This window comes from Hemiscyllium ocellatum, chromosome 9, assembly GCF_020745735.1.
Source record: "Hemiscyllium ocellatum isolate sHemOce1 chromosome 9, sHemOce1.pat.X.cur, whole genome shotgun sequence".
Lineage (NCBI taxonomy): Eukaryota > Metazoa > Chordata > Chondrichthyes > Orectolobiformes > Hemiscylliidae > Hemiscyllium > Hemiscyllium ocellatum.
Window position 1 is genome coordinate 60365226 of NC_083409.1, and position 14454 is coordinate 60379679.

At 40.4% G+C, this 14454-nt stretch overlaps 1 protein-coding gene across 1 annotated transcript in view; it reads right to left on the reverse strand.

Moving 5' to 3' along the window:
• The window catches only part of LOC132818734 (retinoid isomerohydrolase-like), a 38893-nt gene extending 24768 nt beyond the window's left edge, over nt 1-14125 (reverse strand). Inside the window, exons 1-3 of the mRNA XM_060829784.1 lie at nt 14053-14125; nt 13048-13155; nt 4962-5103 (exon numbers count right to left, since the gene is read on the reverse strand). Of these exons, the coding sequence (XP_060685767.1) occupies nt 4962-5103; nt 13048-13124 (219 nt within the window). The 5' untranslated portion in view covers nt 13125-13155; nt 14053-14125. The remainder of the gene's footprint in view (nt 1-4961; nt 5104-13047; nt 13156-14052) is intronic.
• Between the last annotated feature and the right edge of the window lie 329 nt (nt 14126-14454).

The window sequence follows — 14454 nt, forward strand, 5'->3', positions numbered from 1 at the left end:
ACCACCAGTCAGAAAAACAAGGGTTAAAAAGGCAAACATCACAACAAACATAGAGCACCAAGTTAAGTCATACAGCGCTGTCAGCCTGCTCTACTATTTGCAATTCCTAAGTTTCTGAAGCAATCGAGGTCCATATACAGGAAGACTTGAATGACACTCAGGCTTGGCTGATAAGTAGCAAGTAATATTCACAACATACAAGTGCCAGGCAAAGACCATCTCCAATAAGAACAAGTTTAACCATTGCCTCTTGACATTCTATGATCTTGCTAAATCCCTAAATTAACATTCTGGTGGTTACCAATGACCAAATGCTGAAATGGAATTACCACATAATTACCAAGACTATGAGAGCAGGTCAGAGGCTAGGGATCCTGCAGCAAGTAATTCACCTCCTGACTCCCCAAAAGCCTGCCCACTATCAATAATGCACAAGTCAGGAGTGTGATGGAATATGTTACACTTGTCTGGATGGGTGAAGTTCCAACAACACTCAAGAAGCTTGATGCCATCAGGACAAAGAAACTTGCTGGATTGTTACCATATCCTCAAACATTCACTCTCTCCCTCGATGCACATAATAGCTGCAGTGTGTACCATCTACAAGATGCATTGCAGAACTTCAACAAGGTTCCTCGAACAGTACCTTCCTAACTTATGACCACTTCTGTTTAGAAAGACAAACACATCAGATACCTGGGAACACCACCACCTGCAAATTCTCCTCTAAGCCAGTCACCACTTTGACTTGGCAACATATCAAAGCAGCAACTCACCATTCCTTTCTCAAGAGCAGTTAAGGATGGACAATAAATGTTGGCCCAGCCACTGACGGCTAGATCCTGTGAATGAATACAAAAAACTCATGGCTCGTATTTGACCTCAATTTTTGCTTGATCCTATTTCCCTTGATTTCTCCAAGATTACTTGAATCTCTCAATCTCAGCGTTGAATAACCTCAGTGACTGCATATTCACAACCCTCTAGGGTGATGAATTCCAAAATTCGCAATCTTTGAATGAAGAAATTCTTATTTATCCAAGTCCTAAATGATCAATCCATTATTCTGGAACTATAGCTGCTTGATCTGGACTCTGCATCTAGGCGAAATATCCTCTCAACATCTATCCTGTCATGTCCCATCAAAAACTATTGGCCCAAATTTTCCAATGACCAGAGAGTCACTGCAGCAGCACAGATTGGAGCGGCCTGTTGGCTGCATGCAGAAATCCTGATGCATCTGACTCCACGGAAATTGCCCAGCAAACTGATCAGTCAAATGGATAAGTGGTTAGCACTGCTGCCTCACAGCGCCAGGGACCTGGGTTCAATTCCTGCCTCAGGCGACTGACTGTGTGGAGTTTGCACATTCTCCCCGTGTCTGCGTGGGTTTCCTCCGGGTGCTCCGGTTTCCTCCCACAGTCCAAAGAGGTGCGGGTCAGGTGAATTGGCCATGCTAAATTGCCCGTAGTGTAAGGTAAGGGGTATGTGTAGGGGTATGGGTGGGTTGCGCTTCGGCGGGTCGGTGTGGACTTGTTAGTGGGCGGCACGGTGGCACAGTGGTTAGCACTGCTGCCTCACAGCACCTCAGACCCGGGTTCAATTCCCGACTCAGGTGACTGACTGTGTGGAGTTTGCACGTTCTCCCCGTGTCTGCGTGGGTTTCCTCCGGGCGCTCCGGTTTCCTCCCACAGTCCAAAGATGTGCAGGTCAGGTGAATTGGCCATGCTAAATTGCCCGTAGTGTTAGGTAAGGGGTAAATGTAGGGGTATGGGTGGGTTTCGCTTCGGCGGGTCGGTGTGGACTTGTTGGGCCGAAGGGCCTGTTTCCACACTGTAAGTCTAATCTAAAAAAAAATCTAAATAATTCCCTTAAATTTGGAGAGTTCAGAGGGTTTGATGTAAACCTTAAATGTAATCTAGGTAACATTATGAGGATTAAAACCTGCTCAAACTTCTGGGCAGCTATTAAACTGAGTTTCCAACTCTCCATTGATGCCCCCAGACCCCTAATACCTCTGAACTCGATACCCCTCCCTAACCTGACATGCTGCACACACATCCCTTCTCTCCTTACTCCTCACCTGTGCCACATCTGACACTTACCCAACCTGACCCCTTGATATAATTTAAGACCCCATCAACTCACCTGACATATTAATACCTTCACTCTCTTGGCACGCTAACTGCTTTTGTGTCATCCACATAATTTACTGCTTTACCTCACTTAGTATTGTTAAAAAACTTGGATCTATTATATAGGATAATAAGCAAGTCCTACTATGCTAATAAATAGCATATGTCACCCGTGATGCTTGCTGATTCATATGGAATTCAGATTGATCCTACATCGTTCTATTAATGCTCTCTTCTACCAATTATGCATATAGGATAAATAGCTAATAAAAAATAAATTAATCATCCTCCATATCCTCGATGTAATCTCACAAAACATTACTCTTAATAACTTTCATCTAAGCCATTATTATAGCTGGTAGTAGCTAGGTACCAGCATTGATCTTTGCAGCACTCCACAACTTACATTATACCAATTTGAAAATACCCTGCGTATCCTTATTCTGGATTTCTCCATTTTCACCAATCCTGTAACCTCACTAATTATTACCCTAACCTCATGAACCCTTATCATTCAAATCTGAGGGAACCGCATAAAAGCTAGACCTCACAGAGAATTCTAGGCCAGAAGTTGCTGCATCGTGGGATTATGAAATTGATATTTAATCAGTAGCAGTAATTATGTTTAAAAGCTTAATTGCAGCTGAGTTTAATTAAACCCTTGTAACTAACCTTGCTGGGCATGTGATTAACTGTTGAGATGCTCAGTGGTGGTTTTCCTGTGCTGGAGAAGAACTTCTAATAGAACTGTTGATGTTGCTTCCCACAATGGATCAGCTAATTTTTGGTGGTTTATTAGAAATCAACAGAATTTGAAGTCACCCTGAAATCATAATGTTGTGGCCTCTGGTGACAAAATGAACTAAATACCGAGGGAGCTGTACAATGCTTAGCATAGCAAGGAGACAAAGTAAAGTGACTCCAGAGAGGTCAGAAGTATATTAAAACCAGACCATTTCCCAGTAAAATATTTAAAGTCCAGGAAATGAATGCAGATAAACAAAGCTTAAATAGTGAAAGAAGCTGACATCCTACTTCATAAGGTTGTTGCATTTATAAGAAAGCTAATAGGTTAACAAATTAATCACAAATGTAAGCAGACTGGGAAATAACATCATGATTTAATTAAGGTATTTAAAATGACAAAAAAAATTACATTAGGTAGCTTAAGAGACATATTTCTTTGGGAAAGGAGAATCCAGAACAAAGGATTAAATGAATATCAGAGCTCAAACATCCAGGGATGAAATTAGGAAGCTCTTTTATTTTCCACATAAAATATACGGGAAATCTAGAACTCCCTTTGCAAAAGAAGATTCTGAGGTTGACTGACTTTTATGAGGCTAATGTATGGATCAAAGGATTTGAGGTAAAGATCAAACATAGAATATAGAATAGCAGAACAGTTTTGAGGGGCTGAATGGGCTGCTCCTTTTCCTATCTTCCAAACAACAATAATGTCATGTTTTGTTAACTGTGGTGCTACTGTTCTACACAAGAATGAATATTAAGATGGTTTGATAATGCATACAGCAAAATCTTCTAAAATGCTAATGTGCAGCAAAGACAAGTGAATGTTAAAACCAACAGAACAAGTAATTGAATTCTATAGAGTATCAAAAGAATTTGAGGGTCTAGATAACTCAGTGAGTGAATAAAGAGAATATAACGACTATAAAGGTGAACCACCCTCATCTTAATCAGCAGTCAGCTTCAAACCACACCACAACAGGGACCATTCATTAGTCATTTACATGTGATTCCAGAAAAATAGCACTGTAGTTGGCTCTGAAAAATGTCATGGCAAAGATAAGCACATGTTGTTATAATCCAATTCTACAAAATTACTATTTCTGAAGTCTTAGGATCTTTATCTGAGGAGCCCACAGAGATCAATTTGAAAACATTTGAATCGGCAGTTCTGTATGACCACAAGGCATAGGAGAAATAGGCCATTCAGCCCACTTCAATAAAATCATGGCTGGTCACCATTTAGAAATGCCAGCTGAAGTCAAAATAGTTGCAGGAACTTCACTTCAATTTTGCCTCTTTCAGGCAACGGCCTGCTGAAAAAATAAAAGTGGAACCAATTTAGTTTTGGTTCAGATTCCAAAGAAAAATGGAGATATATCCCGTACTAAGTTGGATATTATTATATCTGTTCTGTGTAAGCAATGGTGTTGAATTTACATCCCTGTGTGTTCTCTATGAGTGAGAATATGACCAGAGATTGTCCTTTACAAAAACCTTTTCATTTGAACAGGATTAACTCTCTAACACCAGTGCCATGATAATTGCTTCCAGATCTGGAATGCATAATGCTAATGATTTTATTGAAAGGGTAGCAACGCAGTGCCAGTGCCACAATATAGCAAAATTGTGAGTCATGCTGTTCTTTGTACAATAAATCAATGCAGATTAATGAATGCTCTAAGTTAAGCAATTTCACCTCTGACTCACATAGATAGGTGAAAAAACATTTTTCATTCCCTCTTTCTCAATTAAAGATTTCAAAGGTAAAATATTTATGCAGTACTAAAGCAAAAGTAATTGATGCACTTATTGTACCTCTGATGGGAAGATAGCGAAGTAAAGCCATTTCATGTTACAACTATGTGATAATTATTCAACTGATTTGGAGTGCAATACGTGAAAAAAATGTTACAACAACAGAATGACATGCTTACGGCATTCATTATGAATGATTCTGGATTAGTGGTGCTGGAAGAGTACAGCAGTTCAGGCAGCATCCAAAAAACATTCATTATGAATGCCCTAATTCAATCACCCAATCACAGCAACATATTATAAGCAGGAATGAGTAACCTTTTGTATTGTTTCCAGTGTTTCCGGATTGATCTTTGTGATGTAGTTGGTTTCAGTGCAGGCATAATAATCTTCTCCAATGGGATACACATTTACTAGAGCATTGTCAGTGATTTCAATACCTTCGAAATAGGAAAAAAATCTGAAAAGAACAGAAATAAAAAGTGTAAAAAAAGACATAGGCAAATATTACAATTAGAAAATTCTGGATTAAACACATTTATCTCAGAAATGTCCTGTTGCAAGGCAACCAGAATTCTCTGTAAGCACCTACTCATGAAGAACCATTGGGATTGAATTCAAGACAAAGCTTATTTTCTTGGAAATGTTTTGTAAAACAGTAAAAATTCTACTGTCTCACCATTTAAGTTTGAGAATGTATAACATGTCTGGCTGGTTGTATGATGTGCAAGGAATGATTGTTAATATGTAATAATGCCCAGGAGGTAGCATATGATGGACCAGGTGAAATCACAGTATCAAGTACAAACATGAAGCTTTATTGTTAATATCCTCAGATTTACTTTCTTAAATATCTAGATATGGAGCAAGAAAGGTGCTCACCAGGAAAAAAAAAGGAAATATGAGACTTAACAAAGAATTGCAGATACTGGCGATCTGAAACAAAACACAAATACCTGGCAAAACTCAGCAAGTTTGACAGAATCTGCGGGAAGAAACCTGAGTTAATGGTTTGAGTCTAGTCACTCTTCATAAGGTTAGCTTGTAAGAGTGACAAGTGGTGCTGAAAACAAAAAAATGTCAATCTATATTTGTATTAATGACCTAACAGAGTTTGTAAAGACCACAGGCAATACAAGCAGAAAGGCACTGATATTCCTGACCAAAATCCTGTTGGCTGATGACTACATCGTCAAAACAACTGGGATTTGCAGTAAAAGTGCAAGAGAATCCTAATATCCATGATAATTAACCCCATGGAAGGTCTGAAGTGACACCAAAATGCCCAGTAGTAAGTGGGGATGAACTGGAGAAAAGAGCAACCACTTCCTTGCCTTCTTCTAGCATAGAGAGCATATTAATCCAGAGTAGTGTCAAGCTTAACGTGGAGAATCAAGAATGTGATGGAACAGGGGCTGACTGGAAGAAAATGAACTGCAGACTACATGTGAGTAGAGAGAGAAAAAAAATCAATTGCAGTTGACCTACATGTGAGCATGTGAATTAGGAACAGATTTGACCTTTCAAGCCTGTTCTGCCTCAACACCATTTCTTTCCTAACTTTTAACTCCCCAGAGAGTCAAAAATCTATCCACCTTTGCATTAAAAATATTCAATAACCTGGTCTGCTAATGATCTCTCATGAAAAGAGTTTCACAGACTTGTCTGCTTCTGAGAAAAGAAGTGTCCTTATCTCTGTTAAATGGAATACCCCTTATCTTTATACTGGTCCAAATTTCTCCCATAAGAGAAAACATTCTTTCAGCACACACCTTCTCAAGTTTCCTCGGAGTCCTATATGTTATAATAAACTCTGGAGAACTGGAGAATAACTAACATTGTTCCTTTTTTATGAACGGCAACAGGGATAATTCTGGAATTTACATGGAGCTTTGTGTCACTTGTAGGGAAATTATTGGAGAAGATTCTTAGGGACTGTCGTGCCTCACTAACTTGATTAAGTGTTTTGAGGAAATGACAAAGATAATTGATTGGGGGGCACAGTCAATGTTTTCTATTTGGACTTTATCAAATCTGACATGGTTCCTTATGGTGAGCTGATATAAAGTTGAATTAACATGGGATTTGCAGTGAACTAGTAAGGTGGATACAGAACTGGTTTAATCACAGAAGACAGCAATGGAAGGATGTTATTCTGATTGGATATCAGTAACCAGTAATGTACTGCATGGATCAGTGCTGGGACCCCTGTTGTTTGTAATATATATGAGTGATTTGGAGGAGAATGTAGGTGACCTGATTAGTAAGATTGCGTAAGAGTATTGCCAGAGGATACAACAAGCTATAAATAAACTGGAGACTTGGGCAGAGAAATGGCAGGTGGAATTTAATCCAGACAAATATGAGGTGATGCACTTTGGAAGATTAAATGCAGGAGCGACGTATACAATAAATGGAAGAACCTTAACAGCATCAACATATAGTGGGATTTAGGCATACTGGTCAACAGTTCCCTGAAAGTGGTAACACAAGTGAATAAATGTGGGCACAAAGGTGTATTGTATGCTTGCCCTCATTGGGTCGGATATAAAAATTGGCAAGTCATTTTGCAGCTGTATAGAACGTTAGGCCACATTTGAAGTTTTGTGTACGGTTCTGGTTGCCATACTAAGAAGGTTGTGGAGGCTTTGAAGAAGGTACAGCAAGGGTTTACCAGGATGTTGCCAGATGTGGAGGGCATTAGCTATGAGGAGAGATTGGAGAAACTTGGTTTGTTTTCACTTCAACATCAAAGGGTGAGGGGTGACCTGAAAAACGTTTACGAAATTATGAGCGGCATAGATAGAATGAATAGTCAGTCTTTTTCCCAGACTAGAAATGTCAATTGCTAGGGGAGACAGGTTTAAGGTAAAATGGAGAAAGTTTAATAGAGATGTGAGAGGCAAGATGTGCGAGGGTGGTAAGTGCCTGGAATGTGCTGCCAGAGGAGATGGTGGAGGCTGATACAATAGCAATATTTTAGCGGCATCTTGACAGATCTACAAAACGGCAGGGAATAGAGATATATGGACTGTATTGAGGCAAAAGATTTTCAGTTCAGAAAGATACCATGTGTTGGCACAGACTTGGTGGGCCAAAGAGCCTGTTCCTTTACTGTACTGATCTTAATTCTTTGTTCCTTCTTCCCTGCTTCTGTCCTCAATGTTAATATTTATGAAACCTAAAGTCCCACATGTATTGTTACTTACTCTCTTAATAAGTGAGATTCATAGATACAATAATTCATTCACATGATTCACCAGGTCCTTATTCCTTCAGCTAAATTATGTTAGTTCACACTTCTTTGTATTAAATTCTACCCAACAGTTATTTGGCCATTCTGCTAGTCCATATCCTTTTGTAGGAGAAAGTGAGGACTGCAGATGTTGGAGATCAGAGTCAAAAGATGTGGTGCTGGAAAAGCCCAGCAGTTCAGGCATCCACTGAGGAGCAAGAGAGATGACGTTTTGGGCAAAGGCCCTTCATGAGGAATGTGAGGGGACCCCAAGGAGGGCTGAGAGATAAATAGTAGGAGGGTGGAGGTGGGGGAAAGGTAGCTTGGAAGGCGATAGGTAGATGAAGGTGGGGGCTGATGGTGATAGGTTGGAGGGAAGAGTGGAGTGGATAGGAAGAGTGGGTTGGATCTGGGATAAGGCAGGGGGAGAGGAGATAAGGAAACTGGTGAAATTGACATTGATGCCGTGTAGTTGGATGTTCCCAAGGCGGAAGAAGAGGTATTCTTCCTCCAGGTGTTGGGTGGCTTGGATTTGGCAGTGGAGGAGGCCTAAGACTTATATGTCTTTGTGGAGTGGGAGGACGAGTTGAAGCGGTCGGGGGGTCATTGTTGTGGGTGCAGATTTTACACCTCTTGCGGCGGCAAGGGAAAGTGCCGCGAGTGGAGGGTGGGTTGTTGGGAGGCAAGGACCTAAAGTGCGAGTTACAGAGGGAATAGTCTCTGTGGAATGCTGAAAGGGAGGGAGGGAAATATATCTCTGGTGGTGGGATCTGACTGTAGGTGGTAGAAATGGCAGAGGATGATGCGTTGTATGTGGAAATTGGTGGAGTGGAAGGTGAAGGCTAGGGGAGTTCTATCATTGTTGCAGTTGAAGGGGTGTGGTTAAGGGCGGAGGTGTGGGAATTGGAATAGATGTGCTACATGGCATTGTTGACCACGTGGGAGGGAAAATTGTGGTCCTTGAAGTAGGAGACCATTTCTGGCGACTGACCCAACACAAATCCATTTCTGGTGACCGACTCAACAGTCATCTACTTCAATCCCACCGACTCCCACAGCTAACTAGACTATACCTCCTCCCATCCCCCCTCCTGTAAAACACTTATCCCTTACTCCTAAATCCTCTGCCTTCACCGGATCTGGTCCCAGGAGGAGAAATTCCACTCCAGAACATTCCAGATGGTCTCCTGCTTCAAGGACTGCAATTTCTCCTCCCATGTGGTCAACAATGCCCTCCAGTGCATCCCCTCCACTTCCTGCACCTCGACCCTTGAACCCCACCCTTCCAACTGCAACAAGGATAGAACCCTGGTCCTCATTTTTCACCCCCACCAATATGCGGATACAATGCATCATCCTCTGCCACTTCCACCACCTACAGTCAGATCCCACCACCAGAGATATATTTCCCTCCCTCCCTCCCCTTTCAGCATTCTGCAGAGACCATTCCCACCGTGAATCTCTTATTAGGTCCACGCTGCCTCCCCACCAACACACCCTCCACTTCCGGCACCTTCCCTTGCCACCGCAAGAGGTGTAAACCTGCATCCACAATCCCCCCCTCACTTCCATCCAAGGCCCCAAAGGATCCTTCCACATCCAGCAGAGATTTTCTTGCACATCCAAATACCTCATCTATTGTGACCGTTGCTCTCGATGTGGTCTCCTCTACATTGGGGAGACAGGACACTAACTTGTGGAACTTTTCAGAGAATGTCTCTGGGACACATGCACCAAACAACCCCACCACCCTGTGGCCAACTACCTCAACTCCCCCTCCCATTCCACCAAGAACATGCAAGTCCTGGGTCTCCTCCGCTGTCAAATTCAAGCTACCCAAAACCTGGAGGAAGAACACCTCATCTTCCAACTTGGGACCCCTCAACCACACAGAATCAATGTCGATTTCACCAATTTCCTAATCTACCTTCTCCCCACCTTATCCCAGGTGCAACCCTCCAATGTGGCACTGCCGTCTTGAACTGTCTTACCATCTTCCTTCCCACCTATCTGCTCTACCCTCCTTTCCAACCTATCACAATCAATCCACACCTTCATCTACTTATTGCCTTCCAAGCTACTTTCCCCCACCCACCTCCTATTTATCTATCAGGCCCCTTGAGCTCCCCCCACATTCCTGATGATGGGCTTATGCCTGAAACATCGACACTCTGCTCCCCTGATGCTGCTTGACCCAATGTGCTTTGCTAGCACCACACTTTTTGACTCTATATCCTCTTGTAGTCAACTGCTATTCTCCTCATTGCTTGCGGCATCTCAAAGTTTGGTATTATCAGAAAATGTTAAAATTTTATACTGTTTTCCAAAATTTATAAAGCAACGCTCTTTGCATTGATGCTTGAGGAACATCACTGTTTCACATCCTCCAGTCTAAAAAACAACCATTTAGCACAACTTACTCTTTTCTGTTCTTGAAATAATATTTTATCTAATCTGCTATGATCCTCCTATTTCATGCACCTCAGTTTTGTTCTTATTTGTTCAACATTTTATGGGCTAAATCAAGCTCTTTCTTAAATTTCACATAACAATATCTATTACATTTTCTTCTTCAACCTCTTCTGTTGCTTCTTCAAGTATTTCAATTTGATTCATCTTAGCAGAATCTCTCTTTAAGAAATCCACACTTGTTTATTCCAAGAGGTTACGCAATTCAGCCTGTGACAAGACATGAGAAGAGTATGCAAATAGTGATTCGAGGATGCTGCCACAACAGATGTGAAATCCCTCAACATTAATCATGCAAAATGGGGAAATTCTCACTGTAAATGGCAACACCAACTGTAGACAGGGATTCACACACACAGCAACACGTGGTTTCCGAAGTTCCAAAGCAGAAGTCAGTCCTGTAAACAATCCATCAGCAGAAATTTTCCCCACATGGCAAGGACAACTTCCGACAAGGCACTTGTGACAAACCTTTAGACATGAAAAGGAGGATTTAATAATGGGAAATAAGAAAATAGCCAAGGCACTGAACAGGTATTTTGTGTTGGGCTTCACAGTGGAAGATATGAGAAACATGCCAATAATTAACTAAAGTAGGTGAAGACCTAGAAATGATCATTATCACAAAAGAGGTAATGTTGGGCAAGCTAATGGAGCTAAAGGTAGACAAGTCTCCTGGCCCTGATGGAATGCATGCCAGGATATGAAAAGAGGTGGAGGGAGAAATAGCAAATGCGGTAATTTCTCAAAATTCGCTGATCTCTGAGGCAGTTCCAGCAGATTGGAAAACAGCATATGTGACATCACTGTTTAGAAAAGGAGGTAGACAAAAGGTGGGGAATTATAGTTGGGTTAGCTTAACTTCTGTAGTGGGGAAAATTGCTTTAATCTGTCATCAAGGAAGAAATAGCAAGATATCTAGATAGAAATTGTCCTATTGGGCAGACGCAGCATGGATTCATGAAAGACAAATCATGTTTAATTCTATGAAGACAATATGAGCACAGTGAACAATGGTGACCCAGTAGATGTGGGTATCTGGATTTCCAAAAGGCATTCGACAAGGTGCCGTACAAAAGGCTGCTACATAAAATAAAAGTGCACGGCATTACAGGCAATATATTAGCATGGATTGAGAATTAGTTGACTAACAGGAAGCAAAGAGTAGGGTTAAATGAATGCTTTTCTGGATGGCGATCAGTGAGTAGTGTTGTGCCTCAGGGATCATTGTTGGGACTGCAATTATTCACAATTTTCATAGATGATTTGGAGTTGGGGACCACGTGCAGTCTGTCAAAGTTTGTGGATGATATTAAGATGAATGCAGAGGACTAAATGAGTTCACAAAGTTCTGATAGATGGGGTACAATGTTGATAAATGTGAAGTCATCCATTTTGGCAGGAATAATAGTAAAAAGGACTATTATTTGAATGAAAAAATAATGCAGCATGTTGCGTGAATCACACAAGATTGGTTTGCAAGTGCATAAGACTATTAAGAAGGCCAATGGAATTTTGTTCTTCATTGCTAGAGAGATCGAGTTTAAAAACAGCGAGGTTATTTTGTAGCTGAATAGGGTGTGGATGAAACCACACTTGCATGCAGATTTGTCTCCTTACTTGAGAAAGGATGTACTGGCATTAGAGTGGGTGCAGAGGAGCTTTGCTGGGTTGATTTATGACGAGAGATTATATTAATTGGAATTTAGAAGCATGGGGCGGGAATCTTATAGAAACATGTAAAATTATGAAGGGAGTAGATAAGATAGAAGTATAGAAGATGCATCCACTAGTGGGTGAAACTAGAACAAAAGGGCATAGTCTCAACATTAGGGAGAGCAAATTTAGGATTGAATTGAGAAGGAAACTCTTCACCCAGATGGTTGTGAATCTGTGGAATTCCCTGCCCAGTGAAGTAGTTGAGGCTTCCTCATTGAATATTTTTAAAGCTAAGATAGATTTTTTTAAAGAATAAAGGGATTAATGGTTATGGTGACAGGGTGGATAAGTGGAGATGAGGCTACGAAAAGATCAGCCATGATCTTATTGAATGGCGGAGCAGGCTTGAGGGGCCAGGTGGCCTCCTCCTGCTCCTGGTTCTTATGTTCTAAATTGCCTTTCCACGGTTGGCTTGATCAGCCATTAAAATAAGTGCAGATGATCTTACTTGACATCAACAATGTTTGTAAGATACATTCTCATCATCTCTCTACAATAGAAGAATGTCAACTAACCACTAGCTCTCCTGAATTAACGCAAACCTTTCAGATACCTGTTGATTTCTTTTCCTGGCCTAACTCTAATGTTAAACTACTGGCTTGCAGTAATTGGGAATTGTCCTTACACCCTTTCTTGAATAGAGATGTTATATTTGTCTAATTTAATCCTCTGACACCTCCCTAGATTGGAAGATTATGCCAATACTTCTGCTATCTCCATCTCATTTCCCAGGTACAAGCCATTTGGATCAGATGACAATGCAATGTAATGATGTGCAGTCTTTCTAGTATAGTCTGCTGAGCAATTTTCACCCAATCTATTACTTCTGATACCTCCACGTTTAATGACACTTTGTCAGCTTGATTTTTTTTTGTTTGTTCTTTTTTTCAAAATGGCTGTGCATTTTTCTCACATTTCAGATATTCACATTTTACAAGACAAAGACTTTGAATTAAATAGTAACAAAATTATTTCTATAACCTGGAGAAGATGTTCTTGCATGGATCAGGATAACCAAAAGTACCAAATTCAGTGATTACAATTCGTTTCTCAGTCATGGCCCTCACATAAGCATCAGTTTGAACAAACCTACAAAGCAAACAAAATTCTCTGTTGAAGTCTAAATAACTTTTGATTAACAAATGTTTAACATTAAATATAATCTTGTCCTCTACTATGCTACTGCAGATATATTCTCATTTGTTTTAAGTGGATTAACAACTGCATTAAAACACTGAACAGCTGAGTGTTTTGTGAAGACAACAAGTGCTTATACACAATCACTAACAATAAAAAGAACTGCATTTATTTAGAACATTTCAAAGCACTTAATTTCACAGAGCCATAAGGAAAAAAGGAGTGGAGTATAATTCAATAAATATTTGAAAGTGTGACCAAAAACTTGGTTAAAGGTGGAATTTAAGGAGAGATAAAGCAGTTGGGGGGAGGGGTGCATTTCTAAGGATTCGAAAATAATTGGCAAGTAGTTGCTCACATATTCCCAAGACTTTATTTTGCAGAGATGTATTCAATCCCAATCCCATTCTGTTTATACATTTGTTTTTCAGTCCAGGCTTGCTGGATAGCTAGTTAGGAGCAGGAATATCAATTCTAATCTTTTGCCATCTCCATGCCCTGAGGTATGCTGACCAAATCTTTGGCTGAGGTCATCCAAATTATTAATTATTTAATTAATGAATAATTAAAATTTATTAAGGGTGAAGTTTATCATAATTTGCTTAATTATGGTAAGGCCCTGGGCAATTTTTATGAAGTTAATATTGTGCATGATGCTATTCAGAATGAAATAAAGTAACTTTGTTCCAAAAGAACAAGCCACTTAAACTTATTCAAAATTGGTTCCCATGCTTTTGTGATACTTGTTCGCCTCACATTCGTCTAGCAGAATTACTACTGTACTTTCTAAACGAAATTTGTGGAACTGCTTAACATCACAAAACATGAAATATGTAAATTGTACAATACCGTCTGTAATAGGTGACTTCTCCATTCTTGAAATCAAATTTGTGAAGAAGAGCTTGTCCGTCAAATAGATGATAAAATGGCTCTGAGCCTATCTCAAATAACCCTGGACCACATCGTAGAAGGCTACCCTTTAACCAGGAAGGAATTGCACCTAGATAGTCAAAAGTACTGATATGAATTAATCAGCATGTAATGCTAGATGGTTTTGTTCAACTAGCTGTGATACTCTGAAGCATATACGCAAACATTGCAGTTGAAGTGCTAACTTGGCTCAGTGGTAGTACTCCTATGAACAAGAAAGGCATGCTTTTAAATCCTTTATTAGCACATAATGTAAGAGGAACAGGGCAGAGGTGTGCTCCAGAACTGGAATTTATTGTCTTTTGAAAAGGAAGTAGCTAT